Source organism: Erpetoichthys calabaricus, chromosome 1 (assembly GCF_900747795.2).
Source record: "Erpetoichthys calabaricus chromosome 1, fErpCal1.3, whole genome shotgun sequence".
NCBI classification, from domain to species: Eukaryota; Metazoa; Chordata; class Cladistia; order Polypteriformes; family Polypteridae; genus Erpetoichthys; species Erpetoichthys calabaricus.
In genome coordinates this window covers 172,914,004-172,932,128 of record NC_041394.2, presented here as the reverse complement: position 1 = coordinate 172,932,128, position 18,125 = coordinate 172,914,004, and the positions used below count along the sequence as shown (strand labels likewise).

Below are 18,125 nucleotides of genomic sequence, written 5' to 3'. Positions count from 1 at the left end.
AGAGGCTGTGGGCCGAGGGGAGGGGGAATTATGTCAAAGGGGAGCCGGGTGGGGCCCAACTCACTTACCTGTTGCATTAATAAGCTGGTGGAGCCGTGGGAACGGCTAATACAGTATATATTTTAAACATGTGCTCAAATGTCCAGCGGGACTACCAGGGAAGCGGTGTTTTAATTTTATTTTTTTATTTATTTATTTTTTTTAAAACCTCTGAGATCAGCATTAGCAGACACAGCACTTAGTAACCACTTTTCTGGCATCTCCTAGTTGCTTCGTTCCTTTGCCTGCCTCATGGGCAACATATATGCACACTATTCACTGGTCCGGGGAGACACATCTAGGCAGATGTACTCTAGCAGCCTGGAGACGCGTCTTAAATGCTCGAAGTACTATGTCTGCAACATCATGATCATGAAGATGGTTTTGTGCCTGCTTCTCCAGATAGTCCTGTCCTCCTCAGACAGGTCTCGACCACTCGAGGTTATCCCTCTCTGGTTCAGACCCAAGTGTGCTACACTGTTATTTCCACGGCACACTTGATTACCTGTCATTGGTTAGCTCGCACGGTGCACCACTGTGCCATGCACACTGGGTAAAAAACACTGGTCTAGATGACTGCAGCTACTTTCATGCTGCTTGCATTTTTTAGAAAGTTCTTTTAGGTCTTGTAACAGTAAACAGGGAAGGCATAAAAAGACATTACATACACCTAACCAGTTAGCCAACTTTTTTTCTCTTTCTCTCTCTGTGTGTGTGTATATATGTATGTCTGCCCATTTTTCATGAGAGAACTACTCAACGGATTTTTTCTATAATTGAACATTCTGGTTGATTTTGCTTCTTCTCTCGTTGTGCTAAGTATGCGATTCGTGCTATTCCGAGACAGAGGCTGCGGGACGAGGGGAGGGAGAAGCATGATGTTAGGAGTGGGGAGCTGGGTGGGGCCTTCCTCACTCACACTCACAGCCTCTGTTTGAGTCAGTCTACCTCTCACCATGTTTTGGAGTGCACCTTGCCTCCGCTTAGCTAGCAATACCTGTTTGATTTTTAAAGATTGTCCTGTTTCACTTCTACGAGGGCGGAGACGCGGGGGACAACTAGGTTGTCATTAATCAGGTCAGCTGACTCCATGAATTCTTTTAAAAAAAAACAACTCAAAATTCATCTGTTCAGAAAGGCTTTTAGCTCTACTTGACTTTATTAACCTTCTCTCAGTTTACTTCTCTGTCAAGATGCTCATGTAACCTGTATGTGTGTGTGTGTGTGTGTGTGTGTGTGTGTGTGTGTGCTAGAACATCAATTATGTTGTCTGTTTTTTTTCTGTATTCACTGTTGTAATCTTCATTTATCTGGTTTGTACAATGCTATATACTGTATACCCTGCCGTTCTTTCTTATATTCTGTAAGTGCCTTGAGCATGGGAAAGGTGCTATATAAATAAAATGTTGTTGTTGTTGTTATTATAAGAAGAGTGGGGAAAAAAGCCTGTGTGTAAGCTTAGCGTTGATTACTTGCCTACTGCTGCATTCTTAAGTCAGGTAAATACAATCCAACATTAATAAAGTGACCTTTCCCTGAGAAACACTGAGTTACTTGCTCGTTTCTCATTCAAGCTTTTTTTGACTTTTCTGGAATTTGGCTTCAGTGTTTCAGTTAAATAGAACAAAGACACATCTAACTTTGGCTATCAATCAGTGACTTTACTGCTCTATGATTCATCCTAGTGCTGGGCGGTATACCGGTTCACACTGAAAACCATTTTTTATTTTTGTTATGATGTGGATTTTTCTTCTGCCGCAACACCGGTTTAAATTGCCTAAACAACGTTTGGATTGTGGCACAGCAGGAAACTGTTTAAGGGGACCTTTTTCACTGCTACAGCGCTAAACATATGCAATGAAGTACATGTTAGTGGAGGTGTTGCGCGGGGGCTCTTTTTCACTGCCACACCGCTAAACAGGCAAGCAATGGAGTACGTACGGTAGTGGAGGTATTGGGCGGTGAAAATGGACAGAGAACATTCTGAAACTGAAGCTGTAGCAGACGATAAAGTTGAACATGATGACACAGAAGAAGTTTTGCTGGAAAAAGGAGTCCCGTTTGTTGTCCGGAGATACTTTGGATTTAAAAGGTCGGATGTGGACCATTATGTTCAAATGTGTGAATACTGTTTCTAATCTACTGGATAATGCTGCAAGCCAAGTTGTACTTGTTTTATTTTTTTCAGTACTTTGTAATGTACTGACTTTATTCTCAACATTACTACTTTATTCTCACCGTTTGTTGAGATTGAAGTCGACATGTTAACTTTATTCTCATAATTTGTTATTAAAGTAGAACACTGTAAACTAAACTTCATCTTAAAATGAAAATTAACTAGATTTTCTCAAACCCCGTCATAAGTAATGTAGCACATTAAATGCTTTGTGTTAAGTGTTCCCGGAGCCATGTTAATCTCGAAGTGCTTCTTAAACTGACTTCCTCTTGCACTAAGATAAGGCGCAGGCAACACACATACACATACATTAATTTCATGATAATCCTGCTCCCTGAACATTTAGAATGCTAAGATAAATACTTGATATAATTGCATTAAAGCATGTATTAATCATGTGGGGGCACGGTGGCGTGGAGGTTGCGGTCCCGGGTGTTCCCTGCTTTGAATTTGCATGTTTTTCTGGTGGGTTTACTCTGCGTGCTTCAGTTTCCTTTCAAAGTCATGTAGGGGGTTTGTTATGCTATATTGACCCTGCTTGTGTATGTATTGCTCGTATTCACCCTGCGATGTGCTGGCGCCCCGTTAAGGATTTCCTCCTGCCTTGCACACAATGCTTGCTGGGATGGGCGCAGCCCTCAATGAATGGCATAATTAAACATGTATAACGAAGATTTTTTTTTAAAGTTCCGAGCGCTCTGTGGGCTAAGTTTATAACTAGTTTTAATTTCACAAGGATGTTTATCGTGTGGCGATTGGTTATGTGGAGAAAGAAAAAGGATAGGACAAGATTAAAATGGAAATCATTATTTTACTTAAGCTGCTTCTACTTTAATTTTAACCTGCTAGATTTTAGGTGAATTTGCATAATTTTGACTTCATTACATGTTCCAGCAAGTCCTTGTTACACGGCTCAGAATATTATTAATAATTCTTCAATTGGTGTCTTGTCAAATTAGGTCAGTGTTAGTCAGATACAGCGAACAAAATACTTTATCATTTTATAAATTAAAGTGCAATAACATGCCTTCCACTGCTCACTTGGTAGGTTGTTCCCATGATTCCCACTTACTATTGACATACAAACTGAATGTGCACTTTTCCCAGAGTCGTTTTTTGAAAACCGCATCTAAAGAAATCTCTGCTTTCAAGAATTTGCCTTCAAATTTAAAGAAATGTTGAGGTAAGCATTTTTTCCTCTTAAGCTGTCTTCTATGGAGCCCCTGAAGTCCTAAAAAGCAGTGTCTCTTTAATTTTGTGAAAACAATATTTTATTGGCACAATTAATGTCTTGTGACCTAAAGTTTTATATATTGTGTAAAAGATATAATCAGATGCTGTACCCACATCATTTTGTGGCAGATTCTTAGGAACCCAATTACTAGGCTGTTGTACCGTGTTAGCTATTATGGATGTAGTGAGAAGTCAAGCAAAATGACACCTTTTATTGGCTAACTAAAAAGATTACTAAATGCAAGCTTTTGAGGCAACTCGGGCCCCGAATCCAATTACTGAAACACTAGAGTGAGTCACTGGTTAACTGGAGAATATACCGACTCTAGATTCCAGAAAGATTTCATGGCCTGTGAAGGGTCTTGCTGTCCCTTGTTATGATGGAATAAAAGTTGGTCAGATGTCCTGTAAGCAAAGTGAAGTTTTTCTGTTGCTACCTTATGGAATCTGAGCTTGGGAAAAGCTGACAGAACCCCACCCTGCAAATCCAGAATTTACTATAGCCATAATAAATCTACAGGCTTATTAAGTGAACATTCTAACTTTGTGCAAGTGTGAACATTAAGTAGTGGTATATTTTTGTCTTATTAAATTGGATAATTACTGCACATGTTCTGTTTTCCACTGAATTGCAAAGTATGTGAATTTTTTTTTCTCCCCCTTGTTTTCTCTGAGCTACCCTCTTTATTAGACCTTTGCATGATTCAGGAGAAAGAGTTTAACCGTTCTTCAGCTTAACATTGCTCATATTTGTAATTGCCATTTTATTATGATTTACTGAAATTGAATTATTGTAGTGTAATTTTACTGCAAGTTGGTTTAATGCTTAAAGGTATTGGAAAATGGGTACTTGTGTACTAAACTGATGGCTGTGAAACCTCCCCCACGGATCCCAATATTGGAATGGGTAGGGGGGAAAACCTTGTGCAACCTCCCCTCTTCAGTTTGGTGCAATGTTATGCCGTCCGTCTGTTTAGTACACAAGTACCGGAAAATTTTATTCTGTTTAGTTTAAATTGTCTGTAGGAGTGCATTAAAATAGGAATATACAGGGGTGGGCAAAAGTAGGTTTACAGCTGTTCGTATGGAAAAAGACATGTAAGTTAAGATTATTACAATAGCTTTAACTCAAAAGAATGCCACAGTGGCACAGTGCACTTAGGTACAATCTTGTAAATCCTCAAATTACCGGCCTTGCACACTGTAAACCTACTTTTGCTCACCCCTGTTCGTCATTAGATAACCAACTGGTATACTTCTGGCTATGCTGGAGAGTTAATAATATGCCTTGAGTTTAATTGTGATTAATTCCATAATTTACATGAGAGCTCACGCTGGTAATTGAAAGATAAAATTGGGTATCAAACTGAGCCAAGGAAACTACAGATTTCAATCTGTACTGATTTTTACTGTTTTTTCTTTAAACATCCAATTTATTCCATTGATAAGGTCTTTTTTTTTTTTTTTTTTTTTCTTATTTTTGTATTTTATTTTTTTTATTCCTCCCTTTGAAGTATGGGTGCCTCATTTATTACTGACTGGTATCCCAATAGGGGAGGCAAAGTGCAAGTCATACCCACGCTCACTAGTACCACACTTCAGATCATTATTATGAATACTGAGTGGAGTTAAGTATTGATCAAAGGCATAATTGCAATTGCATGATTCAGTATTCTGTAATGCATTTCAGTAGCAAAAGTATTGTATGAGTGTTGTTTTAAAAATAAAGTGTACTCTCTAGACAAAACCATCCATCCATCCATCCATTATCCAACCCGTTGTATCCTAACTACAGGGTCACGGGGGTCTGCTGGAGCCAATCCCAGCCAACACCGGGCGCAAGGCAGGAACCAATCCCGGGCAGGACGCCAACCCACCACAGCTAGACAAAACCATGCACCTTCTCATTATTATAAAATGTACTTTTGAAAGCAGATTTTTTTTTTTTTTATATATATACTTAAGTACAGTGCATCCGGAAAATATTCACAGCGCATCACTTTTTCCACATTTTGTTATGTTACAGCCTTATTCCAAAATGAATTAAATTCATTTTTTTCCTCAGAATTCTGCACACAACACCCCATAATGATAAAGTGAAAAAAGTTTACTTGAGGTTTTTGCAAATTTATTAAAAATAAAAAAACTGAGAAATCACATGTACATAAGTACTGTATTCACAGCCTTTGCTCAGTACTTTGTCGATGCACCTTTGGCAGCAATTACAGCCTCAAGTTTTTTTGAATATGATGCCACAAGCTTGGCACACCTATCCTTGGCCAGTTTCGCCCATTCGTCTTTGCAGCACTTCTCAAGCTCCATCAGGTTGGATGGGAAGCGTCGGTGCACAGCCATTTTAAGATCTCACCAGAGATGTTCAATCGGATTCAAGTCTGCGCTCTGGCTGGGCCACTCAAGGACATTCACAGAGTTGTCCTGAAGTCACTCCTTTGATATCTTGGCTGTGCGCTTAGGGTCGTTGTCCTGCTGAAAGATGAACTGTCGCCCCAGTCTGAGGTCAAGAGCGCTCTGGAGCAGGTTTTCATCCAGGATGTCTCTGTACATTACTGCAGTCATCTTTCCCTTTATCCTGACTAGTCTCCCAGTTCCTGCCTCTGAAAAACATCCCCACAGCATGATGCTGCCACCACCATGCTTCACTGTAGGGATGTTGGCAGGTTTCCTCCAAATGTGACGCCTGGCATTCACACCAAAGAGTTCAATCTTTGTCTCCTCAGACCAGAGAATTTTCTTTCTCATGGTCTGAGAGTCCTCCTGGTGCCTTTTGGCAAACTCCAGGCAGGCTGCCATGTGCCTTTTACTAAGGAGTGGCTTCCGTCTGGCCACTCTACCATACAGGCCTGATTGGTGGATTGCTGCAGAGATGGTTGTCCTTCTGGAAGGTTCTCCTCTCTCCAAAGAGGACCTCTGGAGCTCTGACAGTGACCATCGGGTTCTTGGTCACCTCCCTGACTAAGGCCCTTCTCCCCTGATCGCTCAGTTTAGATGGCCGGCCAGCTCTAGGAAGAGTCCTGGTGGTTTCGAACGTCTTCCACTTATGGATGATGGAGGCCACTGTGCTCATTGGGACCTTCAAAGCAGCAGAAATGTTTCTGTAACCTTCCCCAGATTTGTGCCACGAGATAATCCTGTCTCGGAGGTCTACAGACAATTCCTTTGACTTCATGCTTGGTTTGTACTCTGACATGAACTGTCAACTGTGGGACCTTATATAGACAGGTGTGTGCCTTTCCAAATCCTGTCCAACCAACTGAATTTATCACAGGTGGACTCAAATTAAGCTGCAGAAACATCTCAAGGATGATCAGAGGAAACAGGATGCACCGAGCTCAATTTCGAGCTTCATGGCAAAGGCTGTGAATACTTATGTACGTGTGCTTTCTCAATTTTTTTATTTTTAATAAATTTGCAAAAACCTCAAGTAAACTTTTTTCACGTTGTCATTATGGGGTGTTGTGCGTAGAATTCTGAGGAAAAAAATGAATTTAATCCAATTTGGAATAAGGCTGTAACATAACAAAATGTGGAAAAAGTGATGCGCTATGAATACTTTCCGGATGCACTGTATTTTTTAGCTGAAATTCTAATTTCAGTTGAAAAAAAATTTGATAAAGTATTTTGACTTTTACTCAAGTACCATTTCCAAGTACCTTTTTAGATATCTGTGCCTCTAAAAATCAAGGTGATTACAGAGTTGCAGGTAAGCAGTTCATGAATTAAGTTTTATCACAGTGCATATCTGACAGAGGTTGGTGATATAAAGGTATGTTTTGCTTACCCACTGAATCCTATTATGTATATGCTTACTAAATTTAATGTATTTTAAACATCACATCTGTATCATGGATTACCAAAGGTTGAAGCTTGAAAGAAAAAATGTACTGTTGCATAGCCACAGTTAAATGATTTTTTTTTGACAATCTAAAGCAGTGTGTGTGTAGGTATGGGGGTTTCCTCACCCCTTCACTGGACTCATTATATGGCATTTAAGCTTCAGTTCCCCAAGCACACTTTGATTTCATTTTTGAGTAGTCATTCAAATCTTTGTATAAAATATACATTATCACCACTGCAACAAGAATGCTATTATCACACAGGTTAGGAACATATCATTGCATATCTTGAAGTCAGTTTACATTGTTATGTAAGCAGAAACTTTTGCATATCTAATATTACTGCCAGATATGATGGAACTAATGTCCTTGGAGCTTTACAAGTATAAACACACATGGCTGTGATGTTTATTGTCTCTCTTTCAAGAAGCCTACAATGCAGTTTTGTTTTATTTATGTCATACAATCTTAGCATTTTATGCAGTTAGTACCTGTTTATAGTCTGGTGCTAACTTAACTATCATTGCACGTTCATAATAATGCTTAATTGCTACAACATTTACTTGTTTTATCTCTGCATAAGTACTTTTTGAAGCCAGAAAATATTAAATCTCATGTGAATTTCTTTTAACCAGGAATTTGAGGAGGCTCTTCAGAAACAGGACCTAAGCTTTTTGTTTGAGCTTGTTGCTTCTCTTCTTGAGGGATGTTACCAGCGCACAGATATTACGTAAGTAAATTATTCTCTTTGTTGTCATATATTTGTTTTTTTGTGTCTTTATTATGGTATGGAAATGCACTCAGTATTGTAATGTGTACTTTAGACTTGAATTGTGCATGTCCGTTTATAATCCACCAGTATTGCTGAATTTTGTTTTAATTGCTTCTATAAACTTTCTATATAGAAACATTAACTCAGTTCAGTTTATTTTTGCATAGCACTCCACATGAAGGCAGGTGGAAACTTTTGCAAATTAATACATACAGAATGAGTATACAATCGACCCTTGATATACGACCAGCCTGACATGCGAACAACTTGCTTTACGACCAAAATTTTTGTTTTGAATTATGACCAACATCTTGCATTACGACCTGAATGTGGTCACGTGTATCCGCTTGTGCGATTGTAAACAAACAGCCGAGAGCGTTTAAGTGTCAGTCGGAGCCCAGATACATGTGTTTGTGGACATAATTTCGGTCAGTGCAGTGATTTATATAATTTATTTCGATAATTGCTAAGGAAAGAAGCGAAGGTAAAGAGAGCGATCACAATCGAAACGAAGGAAATTGTGTGGAAATATGAGAGTGACGTTCGTGTGACCGATCTCGCTAATATGTACAGCATGTCGAAATCCACCATCTCGACAATTTTACAAAGAAAAGATTTGTATAAGGAACCTCCTTCCAAACAATAACCACCTTCCATTTCATTCTCCTCCTCCTTCCTTCCTGCAAGCCAAAGATATCAACTTAAATGGTGAGTACAGTATGAAATTGTTGCTTCTGGTAGGCTAGGCACTTTTTATAACTTTTTGGTTAGTACATTAGAAAAATTATTGGTGTTTTTGGTAAATTATGCACATTATACAACCCTTTTCTATTAAAAAAAAGTTGTTGCTGTGTGCGGTTCGGAACACATTAAGGGCATTTCCATTATTTCTTATGGGAAAAATAGTCTTGACATACAACCAACTTGAGTTACAACCAGCCCTCATGAACGAATTGAGTTCGTAAGTCAAGGGTCCACTGTATATTAAAAATAGCGGCGGCCCTTGCACTGACCCCTGTGGAACACCACTCTTAACATTGGTGAGTTCTGATGAGGTTCATCGCACCATCACCCTCTGCTTCCTGTGTCTGAGCCAATTTTGCACCCATCTAAAAACATCACCCTGAACTCCTACTTCTTTTAATTTGATGCCCAACCTCTCATGTGGCACCTTATCAAATGCTTTTTGAAAGTCCAGATAAATAATATTATGTGCTCTACTTTGATCGTATCCTTTTGTTGCCTCCTCATAGAATTCTAGCATGTTAGTAAAACACGACCTCCCTCTTCTGAACCCATGCTGACTGTTCTGAAAAACTTCTGTCCTTGTCAGGTGTTGCTCAATCTTATCCTTAACCAGCAAACCCGCGATTCTCGAAAGAATCGCAAATCCAAGAATGGCAATCACTTTCTGTTCCCTCCGATATTTGGAGGGAAGAAAATTCATGGAGGGTGGGTGCATCCTGGGAAAGTTTTCATTTAATTAAATAAACATATTTGTACTAAAGCGGTTTCTTTTTGGAGCCATGACTCATCTGGTTCTGGTGTTTCAGTTGCGCGTTGTAGGTGTCTTCGTTTATTGTTTTTATCCATGCGGTCTCGCGTTTTTGTTATTCTATGGCTGTGTCGTTAGGTAGAAGTCATTTGCTGATGGTGGCGGATTCGCGTGCTGAAGTGATGATGGCGGCGGATCCGGGCTTGGAGGGGTACATTACTAAACGAAGGTGGTGTATGTGGTGGTGTGGGCAGTCGTGTTCGGGCGGCGGTGGTAGTGTGTACGGCTTGCTTGTGGCCTCTGGCATCTGTGCATATATACAACCTGGCATGCACGCTTTACCTCAAGTTTAGTTTACAGGTCGTGTTGTGTTGTTTGGGCGCCACCTACTGACTCTGGGAAGCCGCTGGGTTTGACTTGGGGGTGCTTTCTGTGCTTCTTTATTGCATATATACAAACATCACTAAACGAAGGTTGTACTGTATATGCGGTGATGTTCGCGTTCGGGTGGCGGTTGTATTGTGACGTGAACTTTAGTTTACAGGTTGTGTTGTTTGGGCGCCACCTAGTGCTGGGCGGTATACCGGTTCATACCGAAAACCGTTTTTTGTTTTTTTTATGATATGGATTTTTCTTATACCGCAACACTGGTTTAAATTGCCTTAACGACGTTTGGAACGTGGCGCAGCGAGAAACTGTTCAAGTGGGGACCTTTTTCACTGCTACACCGCTAAACACAGATTTGTTGCACTAGGGCTCTTTTTCACTGCTACACCACCAAATAAGTAGCGGTAGCATAGTTATTGCGCGGTGAAAATGGACAGAGAACATTCCGAAACTGAAGCCGACGATAAAGTTGAACATGATGAACAGAAGAACTTTTGCCGAAAAAAAGGAGTCACGTCCGTCGCCTGGAGATACTTTAGTTTTAAAAGGTCAGATGTGTAAATACTGTTTCTATACCACTGGATAATACTGCAAGCCAAGTTGTACTTGTTTTATTTGTTTTCAATACAGTGTAATGTACCTGGGTACTGTGTAATAGTGTGACGACATGTTGAATTTATTCTCGACATTTCCACTTTAATCTTGACGCTTATGACGAGAATAAAGTCGACATGTTGACTTTATTCTCGTAATTTGTCATTAAAGTAGAACATCGTAAACTAAACTTCATCGTAAAATGAATATTTAATTTACTAGATTTTTCTCAAACCCTGTCATAAGTTATATAGCACATTAAATGCTTTGTGTTAAGTGATTCTTAGTGCAAGAAGAAGTCAGTTTAAGAGGAGGCGCCGGCAGCGATCGCCGCACAGAATACATTCACTTCATGATCTTCCTGCTCTCTGAACATTTAGAATGCTAAGATAAATACTTAATATAATTTTCATGGTGAAATGCATTAAAGCATGCATTAATCATATGGGGGCACGGCGGTGTGCCTGCCTTGTAATTGCATGTTTTTCTGGTGGGTTTACTCGGCGTGCTTCAGTTTCCTTTCAAAGTCATGTAGGATGTGGGGTTTTGTTGTGCTATATTGACCCTGCTAGTGTATGTTTTGCTTGTATTCATCCTGCGATGTGCTGGCGACTCGTTCAGAGATGGGCGCAACTCTGAATGGATGGCATAATTAAACATGTATAACGAAGATATTTTTAAAGTTCTGAACACTCTGTGGGCTAAGTTTATAACTAGTTTTAATTTCACAAAGACGTTTATCGTGTGGTGATTGGTTATGTGGGGAAAGAAAAAAGGATAGGAACTGGGGTTTTGGTATTTCAGATAGAGACAGCATGCATGCAATAAAGATAGCCCGCTCAGAAGAACATGCATTGAATTCTGTGTTCGTGTCTCCGACCAGCAGATCACAAACCCAACATTTACACAATATTTAAGTTAAACCTGTGCAATAGCTATTCATACATCCAGTTTTTTGGAGCCTCGTCACACCTGCCATAAAGTTCTCTACACTGAACATACACCTGGGGACCCCTTACTGTGAGGGAGCAGCACTACCGCCTCACTACCGTGCATGTGTAATACCAGCTTTAATGCATTTTATCATGAAAATGATATCAAGTATTTATCTTAGCATTCTAAATTTTCAGAAAGCAGGAATATCATGAAGTGAATGGATTCTGTATGGTGATCGCTGTCTCCTCTTAGTGCGGAGGAAGTCAGTTTAAGAAGCGTAGTGATTAACCACTGGGTCGGGGAACGTAACACAAAGCATTTAATGTGCTGCATTAATTTATGACGGGGTAAATTAAGTAATTGATTAAACATTGATTTTAGGAGGAAGTTTAGTTTACGACATTCTACTTTAATTATGAAGTAAACTGAGAATAAAGTGGAAATGTCGACTTTATTCTCGCTGTTTATGTTGAGATTAAAGTGGAAATGTTGACTTTGTTCTCGACATATAGTTTGTTTTTTTCTTCCCAGTATAGCTTAGCTTGAAGCAAGGTCCATATTAATGCAGTTTGCCTAAATGATGGTTCAGTTGGTAAAGATGTCATCACCAAGTTGCACTTGTTTTATTTTATTTTAATTTGGTGAATACTGTGTAATGCACCTGGGCTTGAAGTCTTGAAGTAATAGTGCAACTATCAGTAATAATACTATTATTTATTAGTTTAAATATTATGCAGTTTAATGATGATAAAGTTGTTTAAAAAGTCACTTTAACGTGTCAGTGGACAGAGATTGTTAACATTAACAGAAAGTGTAGTTGGTTTACAAAAAATATTTACTATTCCTTTTCTAAGACATATTTGGTGCAATACAATTTTTGACAAGCACTTCTGGATATTTTACTAAGTCTAAATGCCTCTTTGTATGGTTGAAAATGTGTTGAAAAATTATAGTTTGTTTTTGCAAAATTTGTTCAATAAAAAGGTTCTATATTTTGACTGCATCTGTCATGCAATGTGATACCTTCTCCATTAGTGCCACCCCCTTGAAAACTATCACTTTATGGGGCAATGCAAAACTGTATTAATACTTGTGTGCACATTAAAATGTTTTTTTTGTACAATGTGCAATACTTTTGACAGTGGAATAGGTTATTCTTAGCCAGTAATTGCAGTGGAAAATGTGGTTAACATCCACTCATGCATGTGGAAAAAAATACCGTAGAATACCGTGAAACCGGGATAATTTAGAAAAATACCGTAATATAGAATTTTGGTCATACCGCCCACCCCTAGCGCCACCTACTGACTCTGGGAAGCCGCTGGGTTTGACTCTGGGGCGCAGTGTGCGTGCGCTTCGGTGCGTCTGGCATTCATGCATATATACAACCTTCGTTTAGTAATATAGATAATTCCTTCCATTAATTTTCCTGTGATGCATGTTAAGCTTACTGGCCTATAGTTGCTTGGATCTGCCCTGTCACCCTTTTTATATAATGAAATAATATTTGCCATTTTCCGGTCCTTTGGAATCTCTCCAGTGCGCAGTGACCTCCTAAAAATATGTGTTAAGGGTTTATATATGTACTCGCTAGCCTCCTTAAGAACTCGAGGGTAAATATTATCTGGTCCTGGTGATTTGTTTGATTTCAGCTTATTTAATCTAATCTGAGCAGCACTTCTCCCTCTACAATTTCCAAATCCCTCAGTACCTCCTTTGTAGTCCCTTTTACCTCTGGGACGTTATCCACTTGCTCACTTGTAAACACCTCAGAAAAATATAAGTTTAGGGCATCCGTTATTTCACTGTCTGTATCTTTTAATTCCCCTTTACTATTTTTGATGCAATTGACCTCCTCCTTGACTGTTCTTTTACTATTAAAATACTGAAAGAATCTCTTAGGGTCGTCTTACGCCTTATCTGCTATATTCCTCTCCAACTGTCTTTTAGCCTCACTGATATCCTTCTTAATGGTTGCCATCATGTTCTCATACGCTCTACAATTCACTTTGCAGTCGTTAGTCTTATACAGTATGCCTTATAAAGCAGTTTTTTCCTTTGCAACTTCTTTAAGTCTTTATTAATCCACCATGGAGTTTTTTTTTTTTTTTTGTTTCCTATTAATTCCAAATTTAGGTATCTGTCCTGCATTACATGTAAAACATTTTTAAACTGTTCCACTGCTCCTCGACTGTCTTCACACTTAAAAGCTTATCCCAGTATATCCTACTTAGACATTGTCGCATCTGCTCAAAATTAGCCGTACCAAAGTTCAACTTAACAATTTTAGTCTTTGCATCTGTACTCTTACAAAATACAGAGAATGGTATTACATTATGGTCACTTGACCCTAGTGGTTCAATCACCTCTTCACCCTCAATTCTATCATGATTATTACAAAATACTAAATCCAGACAGGCTTCACCCCTTGTTGGTGCTTTAACATGCTGTGTTAGAAAACAGTCACTGATTACTTCTAAAAACTCCTGCTGTTGTGCTCCTCCATCTGCAAGGTTATCCCAGTTAATATTTGGATAATTAAAATCCCCCCATGACTATAATATCTCCCTGTACACTTGCCTTTTTGATATTACTAAAAAGATGTGTGTTGAAATTACTGTCTGATTTGGGTGGTCTATAACACACTCCTAAAATAAGACCTCTTTCCCTAATATTTTCCAGGCGAAGCCACATGTCCTCACTAAGATGGGGCTCATCATCCAATTGAAGAGGACTCGCATTTAAATCCTGTTTGGCATAAACAGCAACCCCACCTCCTTTTCTGTTCTGTCTATCCTTCCTAAAAAATGTGTATCCCTCTATGTTACACTCATCCCCATCTTTGTTATTTAGCCAGGTTTCCTTTATTGCTATAATATCATAATTATGCTCTGCTACATACAACTCCAACTCGCTTACCTTATTTTTGATATTTCTAGCATTAAGGCAAGCTATTTTTAATGTGTTACTCCTTCTACATTTAAATGTTTGTTTAGAATTTACATTACTATGCATTTTTATTTCTACACCATTGTTTGTCCTTCCATGTATAGATCTAAACCTGCAACCCCCCACCCCCACCCCCATTCCCTAGTTTAAACAATCCTCGACTAGCCTACACATACACCTCTCCAATACATTGGTGCCCCTCCAGTTCAGATGTAACCTGTCATGGCGGAACAGGTTCCATCTGTTCCAAAAGGAGTCCCAATGCCTCATAAACCTATACTCTTCTACCCTGCACCAAGATTTGAGCCACGCGTTAAGCCTTCTAATCTCCTCAATCTTACCTGGACTTGCATGTGGCACAGGCAGAACTTCAGGGAAGACTACCTTGTCGGTTCTGCTCCTCAGCTTGGCACCTAACTCCTTGAATTTGGATCACAGAACTGACATACTACCCTTATGTATGTCATTTGTTCCAACATGGACAATGACAACAGGATCCACTCCCGCTCTGCCCAAGAGCCTTTCCACCCTTCCAGGGAGGTCTCCCACCTGTGCTCCTGGAAGGCAACACACCGTGCGAGAGTCTCTCTCTGGACACGTATCATGTCTTGTGTAGATGGTGATTTTTCTGCCGGTACTGTACTTTCTATCATTATTTTAATGTGAGCGTTCCTTTGCCAAAAAAAAAAAATAATGGTATAACAGTGTATGTTTCAACTCATAGGTAGCAGCACCCAGTCTCTTGTATTGCGAATGTCTGAAACATTGTAGAGCTATCTCTGCATTCTGTCAGAACAGGTACACAACAGTGTCCAATGTAGCTTTGCTAAATACTGCATATAATAAGGTATTCACACAAGGTCCAAATCACATAACATTTCACAGAATGTATCACGGAAATTAAACGGTGCATATAAACACTTTGTACATGAAGAAAGAACACCAGTTCCTCACCTGCACATGAATCAATGTTCATGGCTAAACTTGCATTATGGCCGTGAAGTTTTGAAAAATATAGAGATAACTACACATGCTTGTTTTCATTCACATTATGCAGATAGACTAGTGTTGTGAAAATCAAAATTGCAAAAAAATTGAGTTTAGATTTTAATTTTAGTTTATTTTTTTCATTAACAATGGTTTTACTTTTCATTAATAAGAAAAACACTGCTGCCTTCTAGCCTTTATAAATGTTACTGGATCGGCTGATTGATATTTTTTTTTCTTTATTCCTTTAGAAAACTTTTTGCACTAAGCTTCTGCATAAATAGATGCATAGATGCCTTTTGTCCTATATTAAATTAATATTTTTACTAACAAAATGAATCCCATTAAGCTTTTTGTCAGTGACCATAAAACTACTAAAATAAAAATTCCTTACAGCACATACTTTAACTAATAAAATATTTATTTTATCCATGATAATTTTGGTATAAAAGAAAATAAGATGCTTCTCATGATTACAAGCTCTTATATTTTTGTTTTTCTGTAATGTACTTATCTGAAAAAAATTTTTAAAAAGTAGTTTTCACTAATACTTACAAAAAATATAGATGTACAAACTCGCACAATCCATTAATTGACATTGGCAATTAAAGATTGCCTAAATGTAAATATACATGCACATAATCATTTTAATCATTTATTGCTCAACAGTTTAATTTTTTTTGCTATTAAATTATGCATTTTCTTAGTTTATACAGGTGTTTTACATCAGTGTACCAGCTAGACATTGTAATTATTGAGGTGTAATTATATAAATATGGATTACCACTTTCATAATTCAGTACTTGTTTCTTGCCAAAACTTGTACTGTATGACACGCACAAATAATAAATGCAGTACAGCTTTTTAAAAAAGCCTGAAAATGTATCAAATATTCAAAAGATGTTTATCAAGAAGACACAAGGCTAACAAGCGTATCAGGTTTACAAGTAAAAGGCACATTTTTCTGTTAAGCTAACATGCCTGTTGTTTACTAAGCAGCAATTTCAAATTCTTCATCATTTTCAGATTAAAAATGTAAGCTGCTTTACTTAACACAAGCTCACAGTCCAGACTAAGACAATGTCCTGTTTGAATTAAAGGACTAAATGAAAATGTCTGAATTCATTAAAGTAGCTTTTTATGCTGTTTGCCTAATTCCACACAACGACTTCTCCAATTCCTTTTCCTCAGTTTTTTTACTCCACTTTCTTTAATACAACCCATGGCAAAAATTATGGAATTACTGCTCTTGGAGGATGTTCATTCAGCTGTTTTACTTTTCTGCAAAAGAAAATCAGATATGACACAACTATTTTATTTAAAAATTGAACATTCTGGCATTGTAAAACACTGCAAATTCATTTACCTCAAGACTTAGAAAAACACACTGAAAGGATCGATTGGAGTATCCCTGTTTCCTAAAGGTAGCATCAATTTTAATCATGAAATAGTAACATATAAGCCATGCATTGTGAAATACTGACATTGTAACCAGCAGTATGCTTTTTTTCATATTTGCAGTTCAGGTTGGGAAATTGTAAATTTTGTCTATGTAGCTTGAGGGTTCGCTCAATAAAATGTTGTTCTTTACATATTTGAAATCCTCATTTTTGCCCACCCAGCCACCATTTCACTTATGATATAGCTTCATTGATCATTCAGTGCATGAGATATGGATTATAAAATTGTTCACAAGAGCAGTATACAGTTTAAAACATTTTAGCTGTGGTGTGACACTAATTCTGATGACTCTGTTAATGCTCTTGATAGACCGTGACAGATTTCCAATGTAGAAAATAAACATTTCTGGATATCTGTGGACATTTATAGTGGACAAAGCTAACTGGCCCTTTCCAGCTAATAGGAATCTATTTAGTTTCATAAACAAGTGGCGGGTTCCCCGTCACTCAGATATAGTTTGTGCAGGTATCAAAACCTGTAGTGTCACTCCCAAATAATTAATGAAGTAGACTCATCTGTTGGGACAATTGGGAGGAAAAAACTAGCCAGGTTTTGAGATGATGATGATGACATTTCACCTAACTCAATAAGGTAAAACAAGTTCAGCCAAAAATAGCATTTCTGTGGTCGAAGTGTACCAGATATGATCCAACACTCTTTTAAAGGGGTTAGTTTGCTCTTTATTTTCACAAAGAAAAAATAAATATTTAATTGCCTTTTGTGCAGAACTGCTAGCATATTTTCTGTGACCAAACGTATCACTAGAAATTTAGACTGCAACAAATTGTGAAGGTGTAATGTTACATGGTGGAACTTCAACTCCCATAACACATGAACACGGCATTATATCTACCGTAAAGTCTCACAATAGATTTTTATTGCTTGTTTCCATAATTCATTTAATTCTTGTAACATCATGGTTTATGGTTAGGAAACCTGGTCATATACAGTAGATCTTCATTCATGAGAGCAAGCCTTTCAAACCAACAAGACTGACCACCCTATTTATTCATTTATATTTTCCAAAATCTTCTTCTTTTTTTTTATTTAATAAAAGGTCTCCAAATTACTGTTCTCTGCAAGTCTATGTAGTGATTATTTCCATATGTGTTTGGTTCAATATGTGATGAAAAGCTTTCTTACCTTTCTGCATAAATCTGTTTCTACATATTTTCCATCTCGGTTGTCATAGAATTAATTTTAAATTAACTGCCAGGAACTCCGGCACTAATTCCTTTAAAA

At 38.1% G+C, this 18,125-nt stretch overlaps 1 protein-coding gene across 1 annotated transcript in view; it reads left to right on the top strand.

Annotated features, from left to right (window-relative positions):
• LOC114656855 (chromatin remodeling regulator CECR2) overlaps positions 1-18,125 on the top strand; it is a 193,498-nt gene that overhangs the window by 28,442 nt on the left and 146,931 nt on the right. Inside the window, 1 exon segment of the mRNA XM_028808445.2 lies at positions 7,938-8,032. Within this exon segment, the coding sequence (XP_028664278.2) occupies positions 7,938-8,032 (95 nt within the window).